General features: G+C 38.6%; 2 protein-coding genes across 4 annotated transcripts in view; one reads left to right on the top strand and one right to left on the bottom strand.

The window, feature by feature from the left end:
- Positions 1 to 3,333, top strand: part of odad2 (outer dynein arm docking complex subunit 2) — a 56,458-nt gene extending 53,125 nt beyond the window's left edge. For both annotated transcript variants that reach the window (XM_079852078.1, XM_079852079.1), the window contains exon 20: positions 2,819 to 3,333. In XM_079852078.1, the coding sequence (XP_079708204.1) occupies positions 2,819 to 2,932 (114 nt within the window). In that variant the 3' untranslated portion in view covers positions 2,933 to 3,333. The remainder of the gene's footprint in view (positions 1 to 2,818) is intronic.
- The window catches only part of rab18a (RAB18A, member RAS oncogene family), an 81,490-nt gene that overhangs the window by 11,101 nt on the left and 54,229 nt on the right, over positions 1 to 16,160 (bottom strand). The window lies entirely within an intron of this gene.

The following is a 16,160-nucleotide window of genomic DNA, read 5'->3' as shown; positions in this document are numbered from 1 at the left end:
AAAGGAGGGCTGCTTGTAATTTCTTGTTTCATTTCAATTCCAATTTGGATTCATTTTGCTTAGAAGAAACTATATCTCTTATAATGTGTAAATACAGTTTACTGAACCTGAAATAAATCTGTTGTATGCTTATTTTGTGTGCAGGTCACAAGAACAATTTCACAGGTCATTTAGGACACAAGCCATTTAAAACTGGGTTCTATAGTCCAGCAATGTTGTGAATGGAGAAGGAAAGTGCAATAGGTAGTAAAGAGTGAAAGAGGACGAGAACAAGGAGAGGCGGGTGAACGGGGGGCTTTTCTCCTCAGGAAACGGCAGCTTACCGCTGCTGCACTTAACACCGCAACACCTACATGCGTGACATAGCATGTGTGTGCAAGCATGCGTACATGTGTGAGAACTTATGTACATGTGCTTGTACTGAATGAGAAGCCTGGGAAAACATGTTTTCACTCTACCTTCCTGGAGGTCAGGATCCTCCCACTCTTGTGGCGTATAAGACAGAAGAAAGTCTTAGAGGCTCTCATTCATTTTTCAAACATGAGGCAAGTTATCATGTTACTGAGGTTTGGGAGTTTTTAACAAGTGGGCTATTATAGTCTGTTGAGAAACCAGCTGGGAGAGCAGAGAGGGGCAGGGGTAGACAGAGAGCAGTGCTTATCTGAGGCTCCGCTCCAGGCCCTAGGAGCCCCTGTCTGGCCACGGCTGAATAACACTCTATGAGTTCTGGCAAACGGTGGCTAACCCTGTCGCGGGCATCCTCTGACTGCTCACAAAAGCAGCTTGTCTGAACATGCTGGCATGTTGCTGCGGCCTCGTGCTTGCATCCGTTCGCCTCTTCGAGATGTTTTGGGATCTATTTTAAAACGGCAAATCCAGCTGAACATGATAACTGATACATTCAGCCTGAAATTATGTAAAGAACTTGGAAGCGGTTTTAACAAATAAAGACTCTACAGGAGGAGAGACGGTATCAAAGCTGTCGTTTTCCCAGTTTGTTGTGCATGTCAGTTCAGTTCAGGAATCTGGTGGAGCTCACAGATAGAACATTAGTCTTTCCATCTGTTTATTCTTCACTATTGAACTTTAAGCAGGGAATTCTGGAAATGTCTTGCTTGTCTCTGTTGGCTCAGTGTTGTCTATATAAACTTGGTGTGTGTGTGTATAACATGAAAAGAGATCAAACTTTGCTCTAACACACTTTACACTTTATACTGACAGCCAAATCCACAAGCACTAATACTGCTTTTAGACAGAATTTTAGGGATTTACTGTACTTGGTTATCGGTTTTTAGTTTCAGTTTATTTCATAGTACATGCTCGTCCGTGTATTTACAGTGTACTTACCGATGAAAGTACTGGGTAATAAAAGGTAAGTTAATATAAGATAATATTTAGTAAATAGAATGAACATGCAAAACAAAATAAAGTATGTAAAATAAAGTGATACAGTTGTTGTTTTGTTTTTTGTTTTACACTTTTTTTTACACTGCTCTCATTTAATGCTAACTTAAGTTAAAACACTAATAATTAAAAAACATTGTTCAATGTAATTTTTAATTTGAATATCCATTTTTATACTGTACATTATATATTAAAATGCATTTAAAATTGACTGCTTTATGATTTTTGTTTTATTTTTCAGTATTGTATCAAATTTTAATATTGGCCATTTATTGGTTATCGGCCATAACATGAAAATAATCATGGACTCACAGTATTGCTATCAGCCAGAATTTTGAAATTCTGAAATGCTGAATAAATGAATAAATGTATTATTCATCATATTTTTATCAAATCAAAAAGACCTGGGAGTCTGATTTGACCAAGGCCTGCTTGGTAAAGTAAAATGTCTGGCCTAAATGTGCTGTGAGTCTGGGACGTACTGGATGAAGCTCAATGAATGACCTCCTATTGGTACTGTGTTGAAGGACACACATATACCAAACAGATTTTTAATACTTGTGCCAGTGTCTTTGCTCACAGTTTGTGTTTATTTAGATTTATGAACACAACTCACCACCAGTCTTTGTCTTTCTGTTTCTCTCTCTCCTCCAACAACTGCATTACCATGTTGTATAACTTGACCACAGTGTGGCATTGGCACAAACTCTACCCTTTAGGTTCACTTAGTGTGACAGTATAATAAGTAACTCTCATTGTACAATAGAAGGAAACATTTTAATATATAGCCAGAATGTTCCGGAAAGTGGTCTTTTTTAGAGTCAGGAAACCCGTTTTTGAGAACAAGGATCAAAAGAGGCTAAACAAGAACAAGGCTAAAGTGGAGGGATCTGATATGACCTTTGATCTGAGGGAGAGTTCGGCCAGACTGTGTGGTTTAATACATGGCCAAATGTTCAGAGGAGAGTTTATAAACAACTACTAAACCTATTCATTACTGTAACAAACACAATTCTGCTAATATACTCCACTCACACAAAGGTTCTGTGCCGTATTCTCACTTTCTACCTCTTGCCTCACTCTCTCAACATAACTAAAAACACTGATATGTGAGTTAATGAGCCGGCACAGTACTCTGCCATCCAGTAGGCAGCGAGCCTTGGCAGCTGCAGGAGCTGTAAACTCCACTGGCAAAAGTCTGCAGTGTGCAAACAGTTGCATTTATAGCTTAATAACAGATTAGATGTCTCCTTAAAGCCCCAGGAAAGAACTGCTTGTAAGAAGCCTTCGTGAATGACTGTTATTGTAGCTATGCGGTTTTCGTTCTGTCTAATGAAAGGAGAATGTTGGCCAGCGTTTTCATTATTGGATGGTTATGATGGCTGTTTCTGACATGTTCCTCTCTCCGTCACAGCTCCTGCTCGTCATGATCGGATCCACGGACGAGATCCTACAGGAGGCGGCAGCCAGCTGTGTGGCCAACATTCGACGCCTGGCACTGGCCAATGAGAACGCTAAATATGGGTAAAAAGTGACCGCAAGCAACACAGATATAATCTTCCTCCCAATCTCAACCGAAGAGGGGAACAAATCCCCCCCCCCCCCACTCAATGAGTATAAATGGATCAGCTGTGTTGACCAATGTGTGTTTATTTATGTTACTTCAGCTCTGTAAAAATAGGAAGCATTTAGCCAAAGCTAAAAATGACATTAATTTAATTCCTTGGAGTCCACATAAACCTGGATCACCCTTGTCTTAGCCTTTTCCCTCTATATAAATGCTTTCTTCTATGTGTGTACACACCAAATGTTCCACAGTTTGCATTCTCTGAAATGGTTTAGAGCATGAGTACAACACATTCACAAGTGCAGCAGGTACTGATCCACATGTCTGAATAAAAGGCACATCTGGTGATGTGAAGTTCATGCAACCCTGTAATTGAAGACTGCTTACTGATTGAAGTAGAAACACTCACCATATTTTCTTCCTCTCTCTCTCTCTCTCTCTCTCTCTCTCTCTCTCTCTCTCTCTCTCTCTCTGATGGTCTCACATGCTCTTCACAATTGTTATGAAGACAGCATACACAACATTTAGAGAAAATAAAACCAAAAGAACACATTTGCACACGTGATTTGGTGATAGTTTCAAGCAGACAAAGACAGTCCCATTAATGTGAATGATATGCTCATAAATTCAATCAGCGGTGACGTGAATGGGCTCAGTGCTTGGAGAACATGGAACAGTGCAGTAGCAGGACCCTTCTGAGTAAATATGATTTTGTGCATAATTGACGTGCAACAGTTCCCTGATGAGATGGAGTATTTTACGTTATTATTTGTTATTGAAAAAATATGGTGATGGCTCCTCTCAATGTCCTCATTAATTTTGCCTGTTAAAAGTAGGAGCGTGTATGAGGAAAATGAGACCACCTCAACAGAACGGCAGCAGCATGCCTTTTGCTCAGACAGACCCATAAAATGTAATCCTTAAAAAATAATCATGTTTTATATTATCGGCATCAATCCAATGTCCAGTACTTTCTCTACCAGATATAATGAATGCAAAACAACAAAACAAGCAAATATACAATTACGCAAACTAGTGGAACAAGCAGTGGAAATTTGTCATATAACATTATATTTGACTCAAATGTCAATGCTGCACTGTAAAAAAGTTTTTACCTGATCTGAACCCGATAACTTTAGTTGGTGTAACCTACTGTAGATGGGTTGATTCAACTATATTTATATTTTTGACTAAAATAAAATCAAGTCACCTTTATTTATATAGTGCTTTGTACAATGCTGAGGGGTTCAAGCAGCTTTAAAGGAACAGGACAGGGAAATAATGAATAAAAATTAAAATAATTCACGCAAAATATAAATATCTAAAGATTATATAAACGTTATTCAAATGTATATGTTTTTCAGGTACAGAATGTTATTTGTCTATTGAGTAACAAAAAAGGTTTAAAGGCACAGGTGTCATGGATATGCAGGGACGAGGAGAGGTGAGAATCTATTTGCAAGCAGTCTTTATTCCATAGAGACACAAACAAAAAGCTAATCCAAACAGGAAGCCGATGGCAATAACCCAAACATGAAGACATAGGAAACACAGCTTTACATTGAGGTTTAAAGACAATGACCAACAAACAAGGATTGAAATACAGGGGTATAAATACACTGGGTAACAAGAGGCTAACAAGGAACAGGTGAAGGTGATTAGTCATCATGGTAACTAATAAGGGAAACTATGGAGACAAAGGCTGAATCCGAAATCGCCCCCTATACCCTCATTCACTATACTAATTCTGTTCACTTGAAGGAGTGAATGAAAACGAGTGAGTGAATTCAGACAGCTGTTGAGTGTACATTGGTTGTACACTGGTTATTGCGTTGCATTGTGGGATAGAATGAGTGCACTTGATAACATTCACTATGGTTTCGGACACCACTACAAATGGCTGTCCCCTCAAATAGTGCCCTATTTGAGGGTATAGGGGGCGATTTCGGACAAAGACAAAGGAACAAACCGCAGGAAGAGAACATGGGCACAAATAATTTCAAAATAAAAGTCCTGCAACATAAAACACAAGGGATTCATGACAGAACAAAGTCATACCTGTCAACATTTGGATACCAAAATACGGGAAATCTGAACGGGGGGGGTGGGGGGTTGATGGCAGAGCCAGACTATTAAGACATTAATTGCGCAGATATTAACATAAATAAATACATACTATTCAATTAAAATGAACATAAATAAGACTTATGTTTCTTTATTTATTTTTATCAATTGCAACAATTAACTACATTAATTAATCACGATTAATTGCCATTAAAAAAACTTACTTTTTAACATATTTTATAATGTAATAATTTCACAATTAATCTCCAAATGAATGTAGAAAAACATAAAACAGTATATTTTAAATATTTGTCTAACAGGTAGGAAAAATATACAGAAATTGAAGTTATCAAACAGTTTGCACTGCATACAATTTAAATTGTATATAGATTAATCCTTATTAAAGTAAAAAAGATCTTTAATCAAGAGCAGTGAGTGCTTTTCTCTGTTACCTTTGTTCTTTGATTAACTTTACTGACAGGAAGCTTTATTGGCTACTGTCTCTTTAAAAACAGCCGCTGACGGATCTCACACGCGTCTCATTCTCTCACAACTCTTTGCTTTCATTTACGACTTTTTTTTAAACTAATTTAAGACTGCTCTTATGAGGATACTCGACAAGTGTTAATGCCATCTCTCTCATGTTCATCCATCCTCGGATGCTGCTGTTCTTCTTCGCGCGATTTTCTCCCCCAAACTACTTCAGTGGAAATCCCGCCCTGCAGCCGATTCTAAAGATTTTATTGGTCATGTGAATTACAGAACTGATTGCCTACACCAAACACTGATCCCTAAACCTACCCGTCATTGTAACCTTAACCAATGAAATTAGCTGCAGGGCGGGATTTTCGCTTAACTGGTTTGCGCCCATTGGGATTTTTTAAATTGTTTTATAGAAAGATTAAAAATACGGGAGAAATACGGGAAAATATTTAAACGGGATGATAGCGGGATAGCAATGTAAAATACGGGAGAATCCCGGGAAAAACGGGAGGGTTGACAGGTATGAACAAAGTTAAGCAGTGGATTCCAGATGCTCCAGAAACTGACACAAGATTCCACGAGTGTGGTGGAGCGGAGGCGGAACAGGGGGAGGGAAGTAAATTCATTAGTTAACTAGCGATGAAAAATATCTCTTAAGCATTTATTAATGTCAGTTGATATTCAGTTCAATATTTACGAATTATAAAAAAATAAAAAATAAACATTGTTAAAGGTTTTATCTGTTAATTCTTGTAATATTAATGGACCTGAGCTAACATGACCTAACAATGAACAGTTGTATTTTTATAAACTATAAAGTTTAATAAATACTGTGTCATTGTTGGTTAATGTTAGTTAATTTATTATGCTAACTAATGGAGACATCTGCATCAGAAGATTCCTAAAGTCATTGGCCTGTCACGTGACGTCAAAGTGAAATCAGACCTACATTTGTGGCGATAACGATTTATAGCCTTTTCTCACAGAACTTGATATAATTAAACTTATCAATTTGATGGCAGATCCAGAAAGGTTCAAACGACACTCACCAGTGACAACTGGAGATTCACCCGTTGTAAAATGCAAAAGACTTCGGAGTGGCTACAGAAAAAGAGAGACTGCAACCGGGCCCATGCGCAAACAAGGATAAATATTGGAAGGGCTTTTGAAAGGTTTGCTGAACTCCGTGTTTTGAAGGGGCTCAAAACGGATGCAGAGACGGCTTTTTTTTCTGCTGGACAGGTAAGAACCAGTTCTAAGGAACATTAATTTGTTGGTATGACAATTAGAAATTAGACTGCACAGAAATGGAAACTGAACTACAGGTAGCCCTAGTACACATTAAATGTAGTCACGCAATGCTGATGTTGTTAACATTAACAATTTGAGAACAAAGTATAATTTGCATGGTTTGACGTGATATGATAAGCGATCGTTAGATTTAATCACCGCGATTTACTGCAATGCTTTTTTTCTCTTAGTTGGTCAGAACAAAAGTGGACTTGTTCAGATGACATTTTCTGGTGAAAATTCTTATGTTGGTCATACTTCCAAAAAGTAGGATCTGTGATTCCGAATGACAGTATCCACACCGGCGCGGTGACTGACAGCCGCACATTCTCCTCAAAACATTGGATTCATCCGCGCTGTGCCGTGCCGAGGCACAACCCACGTAAAACTGATAATTCCGCGAATAACTGCAATTGCAGATTTCGAACAGAGATGGCGACGAAGAGGAAAAACTACGGACTGCAGCTTTAAAGACAGAAAGTAGGAGACAAATGGAACTGAATATTTGAATTTTGGAATCAATATCGAGCTTGATTACAACTGATTTCCTGTGGCTCCGCATTTGTCATACTTGATTCTCCTGTGTTGAGTCTATCATGTATGGCTAAGTGCAGTTTACTTCAACAGACTATAAACTAAGAGACTCTAAATGAGAATCATTGTCTTCTGAGTATCACCAAAAATAAATAAGGCCCTTTTAAACCCAAGCAGTGCAGATGTTACAACCGCTACCCTTCTTTTTTACTTCACCCCTTCATCCATCTCTGTCCCTCTCTGTTTCTCTCTCTGAGGTTGATGACTAGAAGGACATGCCTAACTAACATCATTAAACAAATGTTGCGTGTTTGACTGAAGGAGAGGAATTTATGGGATGGTGAGTTGAGGACAGAGGACATGTTTAAGTCATTGGGATGAGAATTAGTGCGCTAGCGTCTGTCTTCCTGCCCAGTCAGCTCAAAAGTGCAGACCGTTCTCAACCGCACTGCCTAAGCATGTTCAAACTTCAGTTCACTTCTTATCCAGCCATACTTTTGTTTTTAAAAAATACTGATAGCTACCTGAAATCTGAAGTTTTCCCTTTGAGCGGAGGGGAAAAAGTATCCTGAAAACACTTTACTTGGATCTGTTATTTGATCAAGGAAATTATTCAAAGCTAATAAGAGGTTTTGTCACCACATACACACACAATTACCAGTTGAGCCCTTAATATTTGGAAATCAGTAGGGAGGGAAATACGCTGAGAAACGTTGCGGTCATGCTTCACCTAAACCTCCATCTCTGCCCTCACCGAGAAATATGACCTCATCAAAACAACCAGGAACCTTTTCCTTATTAGATTTTGATTGAATTACATTGAATACAGTCTCATTTGTATAAAATCATAATTCAGTGTGTTTACTTAAGGTCGTGCTGGGATGGAGCGATGTAATGCAAGTGCTTGCGCATGTGCTATTTTTTGTGAAAATGAAACGCGTCTGTTTGAAGTGGAAGGTTCCCGCAGCTCCCTAGGCAGTGGGTTAGAATTCTTCATAAAGAAACTAATGACTAGTAAAATTTTCTTCCAAATATCAGAAGTGGCTTTGTTTTCTCTTAAGAGGACAAGAAGGCTGTGTTTTAATATAAAGCCAAATGGGGAGCAGAGCATCACGGCTGTGAAAATAAACTTGAAGTGCGTGTTCACTTAGTTCACAAAGCAAAGATCTGGCTTGCTTTTTAGATAATTTCGTTTTTGTTGTTTTGTTTTGACACACATACATGCACTAGTTCACACAGTATGTTGCAACAAAGTGTTAAGTTTCTGTTCTTTTGTGGTCACAAACCCGCAAAATGTAATACGCTCTCAAAGGTTAAATATGTCTTGTAATGCCTTTGCATAACTAGATGGTTTTGGTTTGCTCACTCACTCTCTCCTTATTGCTCCAGTTCCCTCCCTCTGTCTCTTTTTCTCTTAAACGGTTTAACTGCCTCAAATGAATTCTGACATTCCCATCCATAAAGTGTAAATAACTAGCTGGCCTAACAATAAATAAACAGAAAAATGAGTGCACAAATACCACAGTGTCTGGGTCGGCTTTCAGACCTGTCCCCTATAAAGAGCTCAATGACTTTAATAAAGACTGCATTGGTTCTGACAGGCCATGCTTATGGTAACATAGTTTATGGAGTACAGATTTATTATAATAGGAAAATTCACCTGTAGTACGATATCAACCAGGGGAATAAGAATTATCAGAAAACTTTTAATAATATGTGGCATTGTTAATTGAAAGCAAAACAACTTAACCTTTAAGTAACATCATTATTCAAGTGTTTTTATGATAGAGCTTTAAGAATTAGAACTAAAAAGTATGATTTTTTTTGTGTGTGTGTGTGTATGGTCAACATTAACAATAATCAGAAGATTAAAATCTCATTAAATCTTACCAAAATGTTTCATCTGTTTAACAGCATTAACATTTAAGCATTTAATAGTCAGAAAATGTGTAATATTTTCGCTAGATTGCATTGTTGCCAGGGAGACTGTTGGGCTAATGAATATTAATCACATTTTCTACATTCGCCAGAATTGATTTGCTAAATCAAAATGTGGGCAATGACTGCTAGCCAATGGGATTATTACTTTTAAGCCGGCAGAGGCTTAAAGGCTTTGTTTATTATAGTTTCTAAATGAAGTAGTTGTTTTAACAGATCAGTTGAGTGAACAATTCAGTGACTCACACATAAAGACACTGGTTGCAAAAATGCATACTTCTATACTATATAGTAAATGAAAAACAGTATGTGTATATAGTATGTCCAAATTCACAGTGTTCATAAAACAGTAGGCTAAAAACGACCTGATAAACTAATACTTCAGGCAAGATTCTGAAGTGACTCAAATAATGCTGTAGGTCACATGAAAATGACAACTCGGAGAGTATGCGATTCCAGAAGCAGCCAGTCACTTTCCTGTGATCTGAACACATCATTTGAGTAAATGATTCAATGACTCATTCATAAAAACAGTTATCTATGCCACCTACAGGCTTAACAATATAACCTGCAGAAAGAGTCAAAGATTATATTATATTATATTATATTATATTATATTATATTATATTATATTATATTATATTATATTTGTAGCGCCATCTACCTGTCTTTGAATTATGAAGGAAACTGCATGGGTTTAAAAACTATGAGCCAACAGCAAAGTTAGGCCGGAGTACGTGGTGGTCTTAGAAACAACAAACTGGCCCCTTCACTCACATTCTCTGAAGACATGCCACAGACTCTTCCCTCATAGCCTGTCTGCTATAGGTAGGTTATTTAGGTTGTCGTGTAGGGTGAGGTGTCTAACTCACAACATCTAGCGACTGGAGTGCCTCAGGCCTCAGTGCATGGACCACTTCTCTTCTTCATCTACATGTCATCACTTGGATCTGTCATTCAGAAACATGTTTTTTTCCTATCACTGCTATGCAGATGACACACAACCCTACCTCTCATTCCAGCCAGATGATACAACGGTAGCTGCTCACATTTCAGCCTCCCTAACAGACAATTCTTGCTGGATGAAGGACCACCACCTTCAACTCAACCTTGCAAAGACAGAACTGCTTGCAGTCTCAGCCAAGCCAACACTTCATTACAACTTCATTACAACCATTCAGCTGGGGTTCCTCAACCATAACTCCATCCAGAACAGCCAGGAACCTTGAAGTTGTGATTAATGATCAGTTAAATTTCAAAGACCACATTGCTAGAACTGCCCGGTCCTGCAGATTTGCCTTATGCAACATTAGAAAGATCAGCCCCTTTCTACAACTCCTTGTCTGGGCTCTTGTTCTATCCAGCATTTTTGCTCTCTTGGCAGGCCTTCCAGCATGCACTGTCAAACCTCTGCAACTGATCCAGAATGCTGCAGCAAGAGTGGTTTTTAAAAGCCGAAGAGAGCGCATGTCACACCTCTCTTCATCAATTTGCAGTGGTTGCCAATTGCCGCTCTCATCAAATTCAAGGCACTGATGTTTGCCTACAGAACAACCACTGGCTCTGCTCTGCACCCCTATACCTAAACTCACTACTTCAGACCTATGTTCCTTCCAGAAGCTTGCGTTCTGCAAGTGAACTGCGCCTTGTGGTGCCATCCCAAAGAGGCACAAAATCACTTTCACGGACCGTTACTTTGACTGTTCAATGCTGGTGGAATGACCTGCCTAACTCAACCCGAGCTGATGAGTCTTTCGCCATTTTCAAGAAACGGCTAAAGACGCATATTTTTCGGCAATACTTGACCCATTAATACTAACACCTATTATTCTATTCTGTATATCTATTTATTTTTTATAAAAAAAAAACTAAAAAAAACTTTGTACATTTACTCTGCTAGACTAACTGGCACTTACATATGTGACCCTGGACCACAAAACCAGAAGTCGCACGGGTATATTTGTAGCAATAGCTAATAATACATTGTATTGGTCAAAATTACAGATATTTCTTTTATGCCAAAAATCATTAGGATATTAAGTAAGGATCATTTTCCATAAAGATATTTTGTAAATTTCCTACCGTAAATATATAAAATATTTATTTTTGTGAGTGGATGCAGCAAAATTGCGAACATAAATGGACAACTTTTAAAGGCGATTTTCTCAATGTTTCGATTTTTTTTTGCACCCTCAGATTCCAGATTTTCAAATAGTTGTATCTCGGACAAATATTGTCCTATCCTAACAAACCAAATCAATGGAAAGCTTATTTATTCAGCTTTCAGATGATGTATATATCTCAATTTAAAAAAAAAAATTACTCTTGTAATTTCACATATTGTAGAGTCACATATTGTTGCACTATTGTGGGTTTGATTTCTTATTGATCTCCTCATTTGTAAGTCGCTTTGGATAAAAGCATCTGCTAAATGATTGAATGTAAATGTTTCTCACATTCACTACATGGTCCTCAACGGATCAATAAATCACAAATCAAGCAAGTGTCTTGCACCAGTTTTCTTTAGAATAAACAGTCTGTATTATAGATCCGTACCCCTAAAGAATGAAGGCCGCTATGTCGGGCAAACATACACGGAGAACAAAATAATTATTTGAAACACAATAATTCGAATTCAAAACGTGCATGTCTTACTCTTGTTACTATACACAATTCAATGTTTTAATACGACAAATTATTGATTAAACAACTTCTTTACCATCTCTTAGCTTCTCTCTCCGATCAGTTGCACTTGTTACTCTCATCTTTCTCGAATCACATCGCTCAACACACAGGTGAGGGTAGGATTTAGCACTCAATAAAATAAAGAAATACCCGACTTTATGTTTGATAGCATTCATAAAAGGCATACATACACACAATTTATATATCAATATATAGAGCTGTATACTCCAAAAATAAATAAATTGAAATAAACCCATTAAATGTAGAATTGTATTCTAATGGGTTACTTGTATTATTATAGAAAAAAGTGAGTAAAAAATAAATGAGTCTGATATATGATAGCAACCAGCTATAATGTATATAACTATACCTTACCTACCTCTCACACACACACACATTAAGCACTTGGACATAAGATCTACAGCAGCACAGACCTTCTCCTTTCTGGGTTCTAAACCTACCTGGGAGGCTTGTGGCTTTGGACCAAGAATGATATTATCCTTGACTTTTCATCAGGATGTGTTCATCAAGCGCTCAGCACCCAACATGGGTGAGAGAAAGAGAGAGGAGGTCGAGACCGAGACGGAAAAAGACAGACAGAGGGAGTACAGCGGCAGGCCAACTGCTGATGATTATCAGATTTTTTTCTGCTCATATAGTGTGTTCGAGACAGTGTAATGGGAGCTTTTTGCTTTGGATTTTTACACAGCAGGAGAAGGTGGTGGTAACTGATCGGACCACATATATCAAACTGCTGCCAATCATCCTTATGTGCCACAATCTTTTATGGTTTTTACATATTTGATGTACTGCTGCTAGTTGCTCATAATGCTATCGGTGAATCAAATAATGGCAGCATGTCTAAATGTGCTCTATGTAATGTTATATCGAAAGTTCCTTTGTTCTCCTGAAATCTAAAATAAACTCTGCTTTGTCAGCATGCAAACAAGCTTCTTAATATGAGGTCACGAAGTTGCCAACCTCAATACACCAACCACACGAATAAGCAGCCACTTCAAAAAAGGAACAGTATTACCTCTGAAAACAGTGCAACCTGAAAAGATAACAGCGTGCCAAAACACAGAGCCAGGCGACCCAGTAGATTACTAAACAAAACACGACACGCATACTTCACAGGCATTGATGTATTTTAGGAAACCGTCTTTAAAAGAAAAACACTGCTTGAGAAAGAAAGGAAAGGTGGGAAAAAAATGAACCAACAGCTCAACACACAATTATTCTTCAAGACATTGTGTTTGCCAGCATGAAAGACACTAATGCCATTCAGGTTGGACACAGTAATGGCATTAAGTATGTGTGGAAAAGCTTTGAATCACTTTTAACAATCTCTAATGGGTGTAATTGTTCAACAGTTTATATTTTCCACAAGGCCCAATGATTTGAACAAATCTTGTCTGTGGCTTTCTTTAAGTAGCCCCAACAGCGCAACGTTCAATGGCTGCTCAACTCCTATTTAAGGCTTGTGGCTGGTGTGAAAATGTTGGTTTAAATGAGGGACAGACTGTATTAATGATACTAGAAAATGGATTTTGAGATTCTAATGAAAAGGTAATGTCAGGAAATTACAACTACGGCGAAAAAACTACCTGCGATTACTTGAAGCCAGTTCCATTACTCTCAAATTCGCAATGTTGAATTCGCCATTCGAAACATGGATGCATCTTGTTTGCATGGCACTACCACATGGTCACATGCTGAAAGTTTCAGCGGGGTGGAATTTCTCCAAGTTTGTCATCAAACTTCTGGCTATCCTGTAAACGGAGTTTGGGTTAGCTCTTCATAAACACTTAATTGTTTTATGCAGATGCTGTTGCGGCAACTCAGCAAATAAAACACAATGTTGCTCCAGCAGAAAAGGAAATAAAATAGTAATGAAGAACACTTGCTTTGCCCATGGGTTTAGTAAAGGTTTTCTGTCAGATTTTCTGTTTGCAAGCCAACCTACATACTGTCAAAGTACATTCACACTAAATATTCAGTCCCACTTTATATTACGTATCTTTACTACTTACAGTACATCAAAAAAAAATTAAGTTTAGTACAATGAACTTATCGTGTTCATGCTGTATTGCAAAACAGTTTTGCCTCCATTGAGGTGGGATGGGGTTAGGAACTTAACTAGAAGTTAGGAACAGGTTTGGTTGTATAGTTAGGTTTAAGAGTGGGTTAAGGTGTAGCAGGGCCGTTCTTAGGGCCCCGTGCTTTAGGTGGCCGAACGGACTGAAGGTGACCCCCAGAATGCGGTTGCGAATGGACCGACGGGAAAGCAATCCACTTCCAACTACCCTCTACCCTTCAACCCCCTAACTCACACTTGGCCCCTCCCCATGCTTGGGACGGCCCTGCGTGTAAGGGAAGGGTCAACAGTGTAATTATAGATGGAATTACAGAACTTAATTACAGATGTAAATACGTGCAGGTATTTTTTATATATAGCCTAAGTACAGTGTAAAAAGTGCATTATATCAAATTAATAATTTAAATGCCATTACATTGTACAACAATATCCCACTGAAAATGTAGACGTGTCAAGCTGTTTAGCAAAAACATCCATTGGTAGAAACACTGTATAAAATAAACCAAGATCTTAAATAAGACACTTGGTCTGGCAGACACCCAAAGCACCAGGGCAGTTTACTGGTGAAGTGCACTTAAGGGTCATTACACTTTCAGCAAGGCTTCACAGAGCACATTATCTCTCCCTCTGACCACACCTTTAAGCAGTGGGCATCCCACGGAATGAAGTACACCACAAAGTGATGTGACTACCTGCCCAAGGGCATGTGGTTACCCTGGAGATGCAACTGTTAAGAGTAAACCTGTGGGCACCCACATGTGGTAAGCCCCTGACAGACAAGAGACAGTAAGAAAAAGGACATAATTCCAGTGGCCGTTAGTGGTCGGGCAGCACTGTCTTCAATTGCATTCACGAGGTGAGTGAGTCACCCTGTTGATGTCCGGGAGAGTTTGTTCATTAAATAGGTAAAAATACACCCAAATAAAAGGAACGCGCCAATTATACGGGGCGTAAGGAGCGCATATGTGCCTCCGAGATTAGTCACTTCACCTCCAAACACTACCCTGGATAAACCCGAAAGACACAGTCAATGGCATTCAATGCGACGTGTAAGTCGTGTAATTTGGGAAAATGAGAGGGTAACAGAATCACATCGATGCTCGCGAGGGAACTCACGCGAGCAGCGTTTCCTCAGCACGCTATAGTTCTCCCGATTAAGCATCGCACATGGCGTTGATATAATTAATTTGTTTGTATATTGGTTTATAGAGGTTCTTAAGCGAACTGGAATAGAAGTAATTGTAGACCTCGGTAACCATGTTTGGAAAAGAATTAGGTTGTTCAATCAAGTGATTCCGCTCTCAAAATGTTAAGACAATAAAAATGAGGTCTCGAGGGATTTTCTGTCCTAGAGCAGTAAGCGTTTTTGGTGAACGAAAGGAACCCAGACTTCCGCAAGATCTTTCGTTATTACAGGGAATAAACCAAATATATTATTAAACGATATCATGTGATTTTAGCAATATAATGTAGGCCTATGATATGAAATAGAAATTAGCTTACATCAATATACAAGTTTGCAAAGCGTTCCAATTGCTAGCCTGTAGAAAACGCCTTTTATTTTAGTGGGGCAGAATGTAACAGTATCTACTTGACATTCATTTGAACATTTTATAGAATAAATAGTTGTTTTCTTAACTATGTAAATATTGTATCAGTAATAACATAGGCTATAATATGCCTAGAACACTCCATATTTCACCTATAGGCCTAATAAATTCGTGGTTGGCAAGTGTGCTTCTAATTGACTTATTTCTCCACTACAACAGTAACTAATATTTATCCATTCATCTGTCTCATGTCAAGATTGTGCCTGTTTTGCACATCACACTGAGGCGAAGCTGCTTCTGATGAACTGCATCCAATCACCAGCTCTGGCTGATATTAGTAACTCAATACAGCTGTCATGCAGTCGGGTGATGGACGCGTTCCAGACGTGAACCCACACAAGGGAATATACACTGTTGCACTGGCTGACTGTCTCCCGGTAGCCTCCCCCTGCAGACCGGCGAAACCGGCATAAAACAATCCCTGTATGTTCGCCGTCTGAGCCGCCAGCTGGGAAACACGAGATGAGTCCTGTATTCATGTTCCCGG

Source organism: Squalius cephalus (assembly GCF_949319135.1).
Source record: "Squalius cephalus genome assembly, chromosome: 19".
In the NCBI taxonomy this organism is placed as follows: Eukaryota; Metazoa; Chordata; class Actinopteri; order Cypriniformes; family Leuciscidae; genus Squalius; species Squalius cephalus.
This window is presented reverse-complemented; position numbering and strand designations above follow the sequence as displayed.